Genomic DNA, 9,853 nt, shown 5'->3' on the forward strand with positions numbered 1-9,853 from the left:
AGTCACGTGCTACCCTACCCAAACCGTTTGGGTAGGGTACCTCATGTACCCTACCTAGTTCCTACCCATAAATCACGTGACTATACCTATACCCTACCCTACCCTACCCATCCGCCAGCCTACTTGTAGGTAAGGTTCTTATCTCTAACTAGTTTACTAAGGACCTCCTACAGGACTAGGTTATTAATATTAGTCCTACTAGCTAGACTAACAATAATCTAGTGCTTGCCTAGCTCTACTACTTTAATACGCATGCAAAGCTAGTTAGGGTCTACTAGATACTTATTATTAACAGCTATAAGAGCCACTGCTTAGTGGCTTTCTAAGATCTCTGCAGAGAGAAGAAGATAATTACTCTCTGTATGCCCCCACACTTGTTGCACCTGTTGCAGTTACTTGACGTTGCCTGCTTCTCGCCACTAAAGCGCCTGTATGGCGACAAGGTTTTAGCCTTAGTATGCAGTTATATCTACAATATTAATAAGGAAACCTTCCTGCTAGCCTTTAAATTAGTATTTAGTAAGGTTTTTACTGTAAAGAACATTCACGCAGGCTTTAGAGGTGCTAGGCTAGTCCCACACAACCTAGAGGTAGTGTTATTAAAGTCTAATGTGCACCTGCGCACGCTAACACTACTAAAACCTAGCAACGTTGCCTAGGAGCTAAAGACACCACACACTGCTTATAAAGTAGAGGAGCAGTTAACTCTAATTTAAAAGTAGATTTAAATCTATTAAGGGTCTCTAGCAAGTTTATCAGATAAGCAGGTTAAATAGTTAGTAAAGGGCGCTTAGCAGATAGTGTAAAGAAAGTAGGGTAAGGACTAGACTACTTTCTTCCTAGTCTAGAAGAACCTAGACAAATCTAGACTAGCTTTGTCTAAAAAGGAAGCGTATAGCCTAATAGAGGTAAGGTAGGGTTACGTAATATAATAGACAAGTTATTATATTAGATACTAGGTAGAGATTCCTAGGCTAGGTACAGAGCGAACAGAGGGGGGAGAGCTAGAGGTATTTATGCTTCCTCTCCTCTATCTGTATTTCTACTAAGCAGAACATTCTAGACTCCTTTAGGTAGATCTACTTAGTAATCTATGCTTAGTATTGCTGCATATGTAAGCAAGATTACATAGGTGTATGTGTAATTATATACGTCAGCATCTACAAAGTAGGTTACTGTATTTGTAAGCAGAGGATCTAGAATATCTCTAGTTACTAAAAATAGAGAACAGTATATCTTAAGAATAAGAGGAGATACAGGCTTTGTAAGCACACCATTCTAATCCTCTCTTCTTAGAGATTACAATAACAATGCTTAGGTAAGCATAGCGCTATACCTAAGAAGGAAATACGCTAGAGAAAGATTATAAGAATAAAGTCTCATAACTTTACACTTGTTAGCGACGCGTCAGGGAGCCTGCACACCTCAGTGCGCACAGGACAATTTGTTGCAATCAACACTGTGTTTTTCTGCAAGCTTTATATTTATAAGTTTGTTGCCTAGCTTTAGATTATTAATCTCTGCAAGCTCATCTAAAATTCCTGTCATGGTGGTTGAGTTTTTACACGTTGAAATCTACTGCAAATGTTGTGCCCTGATCGTTGGTTGACTCCGATCGTTGGGTGCACGGACACGGTACGCGCACTAACACGGTAGGCGGTCCCACTCCTCCATCTCCTCGAACTCTCCAAACCTTGAACGCTAGGTACAGCATTTCACTTACAGATAGTCTCCTGCTGCAATAAAATAAAGGAATTGTATCATTGTTCAGTAAGCCCGAGGTCCTCGGAATGAACCAGCGTCAGAGACAGGCCGACCATCTTGCGTGCCGCATCATACAACCCGTTGCACACTTGATACAGCATTGTTGAGGGGCCACGCTATTTTGAGGAGCAATTGACCATCCAGTAGAGCATTAGAGAAGTAATTGAAACGGTGGACTCTGCTTGGAGAATACTGTAGTCCTCTGGGAGTGTGACGCCTTACAAGAGGCCTACAAATACCCTGTGGATACCTCTTAGAAATCTGCAACTCAAATTATGTTTCATGTTTGTGTATGCCTTGAACAAGAGAAATGACTTCGCTGAATAGGTGAAGTGCTTGTCCAAATGTTGTCACTATTTATCACATTAAAATGCAAGGGTGACAGCGCTTCAATGGCTCACTGAAAAAATTACATCTAGACTAGGCCAGGCTGATTAACACGACTTCACTGGCCTTGACATTCACCACACCGTTCGCAACCCGCTCTGTCACCTCAAAGCCGCTTATTGTGCCATCGAGCGCAACATTACGACCAGCGAATGCGATATTGTCCTTGGCCTCTGCGCCAGCTGCAGTAAGACGTCTTACACTTGCCTCCCTATTCTTACATCCAAGCTTCTCCGGAATCGCGAAGTCAACGCTCGACCTCTGACTTGCGGGGGTTGAAGTCGAGTTGAATATTTCCATGTTGATTAACACCACGTTCTTGAGTTCTGAACGGTGGCGCTTGCCAGAGTAGATTGCATACCCAGCGAGGCTCGTCGTGTTGATGATGGACACAACCTGCGCGTCCGAGTCGCCGAGCGCAGTAGCAATGACCCAGTTGCCGTAGTACAGCGGCCTGGGCCCTGCGGCTGTGGTCCCATTTTGAGTCGCCTGCCACGCCGAGTACCTATATCCCGTACCCATATGCCAATACAGCTTCGACACATTCAAGCTCGCCGCATACAGCGCGTAATCCACGCTCCACACCGCAGCGCCGAACACATCACTCGCGCCCGCCAGGCCCTGGCACGCAATCGAATTCGTCTCGCCGATGATATACGGCATTCCCCTGGCCACGGTGTAGCTCGACGCGCCGGCATGGTAGTCCATGCCTTTGATCAGCGCCGTGCGGTTCATGACGTTGCCGGCGAGCGACGGTGTGGCGGCATGGCACGCCGCACCAAAGTATTGGTGTGTGCACCATGTCCTTGCGAGCCCGTTTGATGTTACGCCCAGTTCGATAGCGGCTTGGGCTGTCCATGAGACGTCTGAGGTGACGGTACCGGGCGCTGTGAAGGTGCCTCCTTGGAAGATCTTTTGGTTGTTTTTGGGGAGGACGCGGGATGCGATGGCGGCTGTGCGGGAGAGCCATTCAGGAACGTATTCGGCGATGTTCCAGGTGGTGGTGTTGCGGTCAACAGGGAATGCTATGGGGTTGCATTGGGAAATTGTCGAAGGATAAATGCGTTTGGAGAGGTTGTGGACTTACAGTCGAACTCATTACCAACCTCGATGGCAAACAGATCCTTGCCAATGCCATTGTAGAATGCTGCAGCTTCGGTCACGCTGCTGTTCTCGCCCTTTGCGCCGCTGTCGAATGTCACGCCAATTGTGTACTTTGTGCCTTTAGGAAACACCCTGAACGACTCAAGATATGCAGGGCCCAAAGTCACGTTCGCCGGCTGATCAGCGCCAGGTGTGGCAAAGTACTGAATGATAGCTTCTTCTTGGTTTGGTGACCATGTGGCATGGTTTGCAGTAGTACCGCCGACTCGGACCGGAGCTGCTGCGCCCGAGATGTCCTTGAGATTCTGCAGCAAGCGATATGACAGCTTGTTTGGCGCTCTACAGTACTTAGTTTAGTGGTTCATCTAGTAAGTCGTTATGATGCTCAACGTACGACACATTTCCAGCCATGTCTGCGAAAGAGGCGATCTCCATTGAGTAACCTTGAAAAGAACCACTAAGGGTCTGGGAGCGTGATGGAGGCGCATCAGGTATGTTGAGCTGCACTATCTGCGCAGCTGTGCTGACGGCTGCGAAGTATAATGTTGACAGAGTATGGATTCCCATGATTGATGCCTTCCTGTTCCCGGTTCTGCTTGGTGGTGGTGGTGGTTGTTGTTGTTGTTGTACCTGTAGGCCATCCCTTCCGTATATGAGATGTCCATGTCGTGCACAATACCGCCGAAAGCGGGTCCACGTATGGACTGGGATGTTGTACGAAGAAGCTGGTCCTCAGTGATGGCTCATGGGGCGCACCGGCTACGGGGAAATTAGTCATGCATAATCCACGATAGGTCGTAATTGGCAATTCCACGTCGTGCATGGCTTAGCGCATTGTGGGGTGTGGGGTATTCTTGGAGATGAAGCTGCCAAAAGCCGACCGGCATTTCAAATGGACGGATGACTGCCGCCGAGCATGGGTAATTGGTCAAAGACAAGCGAGCGGCTTTGCACCCATGCGGGAATTTGTGTCTACACTTCCAGATTGCCGCGTTCTCCTGCCGTGCTCTGCTGTGCACTTCAGGACGACTAGATTTTGCCACACGACGTCCAGATCAGTGAACGATCAAGCCTAGCTCCGAATCAGGTAAAGCCTGTGGGGAAGGTTGGAAGTTTGACCGAAGCTAGAGGCGGTGGCTTTTGCTACCCGTCGTACCCCGACTCTTGGACGCGTCAGGAGCTGCGTACAACGAAGCGTATTGATACCTTTCTGGTCGGAGGCTGTCCATAGCGGGAGGGAAGATGCGAATCGTGGGGTGACTCTGTCTACCTTCTCTTGCGAAACTCGTTAGCAACGAAAGGTTCGGCTGTTATCGTATCGGATGTCGAGCTCGCTGGCGGCTTACTAACAAGATACTGGTAGCAGGTATAATGCGACGCTGCGCATCCAGTATGCGACCGCAGCGGGATTCGTGAAGATGTATGCTTGTACAGACTGTGAGAAGCCCGCATGAGTGTGGGGTTTGCGACAAGGCTCGCTGCCCAGCAAAGCCAAAGTAAGCACTGAGTTTGGCAGCTCTCCAATTCTTTCATAGGTACGAGATCTTCCTAGCCATCTGAAAATTAACAACTTCTTCGAGTCTAGACTGGCCCCCAAAGAACCCGCTGAATTACCGTACATCTTCCGCGTCACTTACCGTCGCCCTGTTCGGCCTGTATACTTTTAGACTTGTTCCAAGCCAGATGCACAGACACGGATAGTGGAATTATTGCTACAGGACAAAGTAAGGACAAAGCTCTCCACGAAGACCACAAAACTAAAGGTGGCCGCATCACAGGAAAAGATAGAAAGCAAAGCATTACATATGACGGCAAAAGCAGGTACGGAAGTTTCGTTAGTCCCATGCGCCGCCCAGCCAGCAAAGGCTTTCTACGTAGTAAAGAAACCCTAAGCAAAAGAATATGCAGGGAAACACATCGGACGAGATCCAGCTAGATTTCTAACCATCTTTCTAACCATCAAGCACGATGTCCATCCTAGGCTCTCTCGAGGGGTGCAAAAATATGCGAAAATAAAAACATACAACAGCGGGTATTCGCTAGTGGTCACCCACCTAACTACTAATCCGCCGGTACGTTGCTTAAATAGGGCTGAGCGAACGGGAAGCCTTGTTGTCTCCTGGCCGCTCACCACAAAAGCCCTTAATTTTACCGTTTCCGGTGTCGCCGCTGCTGAAAACAGAGCCCTAAGGACACAGAATTTGCATCTTATTTGCACGCGCTGGTGGCGCGGAACCTGTCAGACCCGGCGGCGGCATCTACCGGTCTGGCTATTTATAGCGATCACTGATCCCGATCTCCGACCATCACATGCTACCTGGTCTTCCTGCAGCAATTGGGAGAGGAAGGTTGGGGGCCGAACAATACCTATATCTAGAGCACTGCCCTCTGTCAACCCATCAATCATACCAGTCTGTTATACCAACTGTTGAAGACAACTAATAGAGCGGAACATCACGATACGCCCAGCTCTTATTATGCAAGTGCATATGCCCTCTAGCAGAAAGTTCACTATTCTCCCCAGCATGGCTTGTTTGTTATCTCTAACTTGAGGAAACCAGCAATTTGAAATGGAAACACAGGGGCAGGCAGATCCCCGTTCCTCATCTTCCCCAGGAGGTGTGGGACAACATCACTACATGGCTTCTTCCGTCGTCAGCCTTGATAGCAGCTAAGATTTTCAACTTCGAATCCAATGCTTACGACCAGGTATGGACTGCTGTCTTCAAAAATGAACGCTGGTTAGAGAGCCACTGTGCGCAAGACGCAAAGATGGTATTGATTGGCACTGATCTGGACATCTTGAGCGGGCCTACGACAGATAAAGCACAGCCTCGCCTTGTGCTCGCCACTTTTGATGGCTGTGGTGAGCTCCAGTACAAAGACGATCTCCTTTCCGCAAGCCTACGTGGAGGCATCCCTAGCTCAGAAGGATATCAGCTTGAGCAGCTCACGCTTGCCGTAAGCAGGCTAGATGTGCCTGAGGTTCTGGGGCAGGACTTTTGTTACTTATTCTCTAGCAGGGAAGAAGACATACAAACCAGGTATTGTTACTGGAAAGACCCAGAGAAAAGGATTAGAACTCTATGTTCGCAGGACATCCGTGGGATCGACGGTCCAATTACGCAGCTTCAAAACCTTCGACCCGTATTTCTTCTAAACCTGGATCCTCCTACAAAAATCATGTCAGATAGTTCTGAACCTTCTAGCAGCGACCCTGTGCAATTTATATTCAGATGTTTTGGGGGCTCAAGCTTCTGGGCCGGGGACCCGCCACTTGTTGATGTTATACGTAGTGAGGGATGGGAGCTAAGCCAGAGGGAATGTACATTCCAAGGCTTTACTTTTAGGGTTGGAAAGTATAGGGAGTACGACCGCCAATATACAGACTGGACTAGCGTCGCGGAAATGGAGTCTGGACAGAAGTGTACTGCGATCACAACTTGGTAGATAACATCGATTACATAGCATTGATTGTCCTCTGTTTATCAAGGATGCAGCTAGAATGTAGAGCAAATGCTCATGTATTGTAATTACAGCAAGACAACAAGATTATTGCTATAGTGGTTTTGCTGAAGTCGTACTTTAGTCGAAGACTTATAAGCACTGATTCTGTTGGTTCTCGGGGATGAGTACGGTTTCTGGATTGGTAGCGTTATCACCTAAGCAAAGCTCGTGATGATAGGGGTTGCAGTAAGTAGTATAGAATAGACTATCTAGCTTGAAGGCAGGTTGAGATTCCAAAGACAAACTTGATTGACGAGGTTGAACACGAACCATAAGGGTTGTGTTCCTCTGTGCTATATACTAGAGAGTGTCCTACATGTCCTACATGTCCTGCACTATGTTCATGGGGGGCCTTGTGAGAAGTGTGAGATGTTTGTGGGAAGTGTAGGACGTCTCGTGACCATGTCCTACAGTTTGTCCCACAGTCTTGGCGCGAGGCTCGAAGGTGGATCCGTGAGACATCACGTGACTGTACTAGTCCCGTGGTGACGATCCATCGCGTCCTGTTGGTCATAAACCATCAGCCCCGCTTGTATCCTTCGAGATCGTAACAGGTTTTGAGCGAGTTCACAGTTATAAAGATGAAGGAAGTTATCTCTAATTTGCCTTAACAAACCCTCTGAGCAAAGAAATGATCTTGATCACCGACGACAGCCCTGTCTTGACTAGCGTGCAGCTTGTCAAGGCTGATAGTGGTTTGGTTTGGTTGATTCCTACACGGTTTCAGCCGCGAAATGCAGCTATGCCCGGATGGCAGGCATGGCAGACAGCCGACGCGGTGCGGACGTGAATCTGCACCGCCCCACTTCACTCTCGAAAGAGCCATCTGTCCCCAGAGGCCTGCCGTTGTCTGGCTTCTATCTACGACTATGTACATTTCGTCGCTAGAAGTGACGTGTTTGCCTGTGTTTTTGTTCCTCAGGTTTTCTTCCTGTGTGTATGCCGTACTCAAAGCCTCATGTGTGCAGCATTGTTCAAGGCTCGTAGAGGCACGGATGCCTCATGCTTTGCGTCCGTAATACCTTCAGTCTCCCCCTAGCGTTCAGCTGTCGTGTGTGCTAGCTTGCCCCAATACCCCAGGGCCTGGAATATGTTCTCTGATCTCCGATGTTCTCCAACTGTTGTGATGCCGTCCACTAGGTTCCTATGCGGCTGTGTTCTGTGGTGTGACCTGCCACCGGGCGCAACGGCAGCGGCATTTCGTCGTGACGCAGCTTCACAGGAGCGATGCTCCGCTCGTGCGTGCCGTCGAGCCTACTGAGCATGAGAGCTCTCGCGCAAATCTCCTCAGACCTTGTCGGGTGTGTCGAAGGTGCACCACTCCCTCAACACGAGGGGCGACAGTGGACGAGGCTGTCTGATGATCTGTGAGTGTGTTGTGGCACCGATAGTAGCATGCCGGGATGTCTGTGAGGTGGTTCGCGCGGGAGGTGATGCTGTTCAGCCCGAGGGCTCGTCGATGCGGGACGTTGCAGACATTGTCGGATGATGATGGACTAGCCAGGAAGCCCATCAGCGACTGTAGTGTGTGTTGTGTACTCGTTATGCTCAAGGGATGTCTGGGCTTCGTCGTCGCGTCCTGCTTTGCTGCGTCGCGGCTAGATGACTGCCGCTGCATTTGGGGGGCGCGTCATGTTAAGTAGCTTGCTCGCAGATTTTGTCTTTCTGTGCCTGCCAGGGCCGCAACAGCGCCTCTACAGGTGTCAAATCGGCGCGGGGGGACGCACGATGACCTGTAGAGACCATTGCGGCCAATGGCAGGTATTTTTGATGCTTTTTTGTGATGGTAATTCCAAAAATTGATTTCTCGCTGTTTGTCGTGTTTTTCACTGTGTACGTGTCGCGGGATCGATAATCGAGCCGCCCGTTTTTCTCACTTGGCGCACGGTCCCATCAGGCGCACGGTCCTCACCCCGCACGGATTCCGTTCCACATCCTCCGATAGATTCGAACTTCTACAGCATGATAGAGTTGGGTTCTAGGCAGCTTCCTTGCAGCAACGAGCAATAGATTACAGTGAGTATAATAATTTCCACGTGAATTCGTGAGGTTCAATACGAAAACTGCAGCTGCAAGACATCTGGCTCAGGTGTTGAGAGAAGGCGACGTTGCCTGCGCTTAATGCCGGATCATGATTGGCCAGACGTGGGACGGATCGGCACGTTGGAGTGCGGAATGGAAACGACCATGCCACGGCGAAGCGGGGCTAGTGAGGGATACTTGCGGCACAGTTCATGTATGGCTGGGAGAAGGCAGACACCGTCCTCCATGTGCCAACTGCTCTGGAGGAGCAATAGTTCGAGTCTGCTTCAACTACTTCATTTGGTGCCGGTTCAATTATCACACACAAGTACAAGCCATTCGGATCGAACGTGATGCTAGATCTACGCAGGAGACTTCGAAAACTTAAACGAAAAGAGTTGGCCCCCAAGGTTAGTAGCCCTCCAAGTTCCCAAGCAAGCTGTGTAACGCACTTTTGACATTCGGATTTCCTAGGAACCCTCTTCACAGCAGCCCTCGGAGGCTTCAGCGCCAGTCTCCATACGCACGAAACCCTACGGGCTCTTCCTTCTGGACGAGAAGAAGCTGCCTGACGATTCGAAAGACATCAAAGGAGTGGACATTGTGGCCATACATGGCCTGAATGGGGACGCTTATACGACATGGCAACACGAGAATGGGACTTTATGGCTTCGAGATCTGCTCCCGAATGACCTTCCTGGGTCCCGCGTATTCACCTACGGATATCCAATCTTTCGATTTTTGGGTTACCCTCCTGGGAGCCCTAAAAATCACAGCACCTGAACAAGCTCGCCGCGCCGTTTCCAGGCGTGCCTCTAACGTCCACCTAGGCCCCCGCGCTGACGCGCAGAGGAGCCTACTAGGATGGCAGAGTCACCCTCTTCTCGCCACACAGGGTCCCCAGACCCGGTGATCCCCCAGCAGCTCTATACACGCGCCTCAAGACAGCCTCAGGCGGACTTGCATCACCCTGCACCCCCTCTGAGTAGCCAAAACCCCGGTGGGGGCGCTCCTAAACCCTGTGCCTTTGATGCTGTTCAACGCCACATCAACGAAACTCAGAAAATTG

At 49.6% G+C, this 9,853-nt stretch overlaps 5 protein-coding genes across 5 annotated transcripts, besides 1 other annotated feature; 3 read left to right on the forward strand and 2 right to left on the reverse strand.

Annotated features, from left to right (window-relative positions):
* Positions 1–2,184: 2,184 nt before the first annotated feature.
* Positions 2,185–3,712, reverse strand: M421DRAFT_72221 (glycoside hydrolase family 79 protein; the record flags this gene model as incomplete). Its single annotated transcript, XM_033596852.1, has 3 exons — positions 2,185–3,176; positions 3,239–3,532; positions 3,646–3,712. Coding segments are annotated over 3 exons (1,353 nt in total), but the record flags the coding sequence as incomplete, so codon positions are not given.
* Positions 3,713–5,143: 1,431 nt separating this feature from the next.
* Positions 5,144–5,380: a sequence feature (Protein overlapping with rRNA (M421DRAFT_72161, KAF1924624.1) was converted to a misc_feature.).
* Positions 5,250–6,836, forward strand: M421DRAFT_402062 (uncharacterized protein). The gene is made up of 2 exons (XM_033590230.1): positions 5,250–5,761; positions 5,817–6,836. Exons 1-2 carry the CDS (start codon positions 5,733–5,735, stop codon positions 6,703–6,705), a joined length of 918 nt encoding a protein of 305 aa, XP_033444877.1. The 5' UTR covers positions 5,250–5,732; the 3' UTR covers positions 6,706–6,836.
* Positions 6,837–7,386: 550 nt separating this feature from the next.
* On the forward strand, positions 7,387–7,880 carry M421DRAFT_278241 (uncharacterized protein). Its single transcript, XM_033588873.1, has one exon. It carries the CDS (start codon positions 7,497–7,499, stop codon positions 7,779–7,781), a length of 285 nt encoding a protein of 94 aa, XP_033444878.1. The 5' UTR covers positions 7,387–7,496; the 3' UTR covers positions 7,782–7,880.
* M421DRAFT_278242 (uncharacterized protein) lies at positions 7,881–8,525 on the reverse strand. Its single transcript, XM_033588874.1, has one exon. It carries the CDS (start codon positions 8,378–8,380, stop codon positions 7,979–7,981), a length of 402 nt encoding a protein of 133 aa, XP_033444879.1. The 5' UTR covers positions 8,381–8,525; the 3' UTR covers positions 7,881–7,978.
* Positions 8,526–9,318: 793 nt separating this feature from the next.
* M421DRAFT_36145 (uncharacterized protein) lies at positions 9,319–9,510 on the forward strand (the record flags this gene model as incomplete). The annotated part of the gene is made up of 1 exon (XM_033589682.1): positions 9,319–9,510. A coding segment is annotated over one exon (192 nt), but the record flags the coding sequence as incomplete, so codon positions are not given.
* Between the last annotated feature and the right edge of the window lie 343 nt (positions 9,511–9,853).

This window comes from Didymella exigua (assembly GCF_010094145.1).
Source record: "Didymella exigua CBS 183.55 unplaced genomic scaffold M421scaffold_37, whole genome shotgun sequence".
Classification (NCBI taxonomy): domain Eukaryota; kingdom Fungi; phylum Ascomycota; class Dothideomycetes; order Pleosporales; family Didymellaceae; genus Didymella; species Didymella exigua.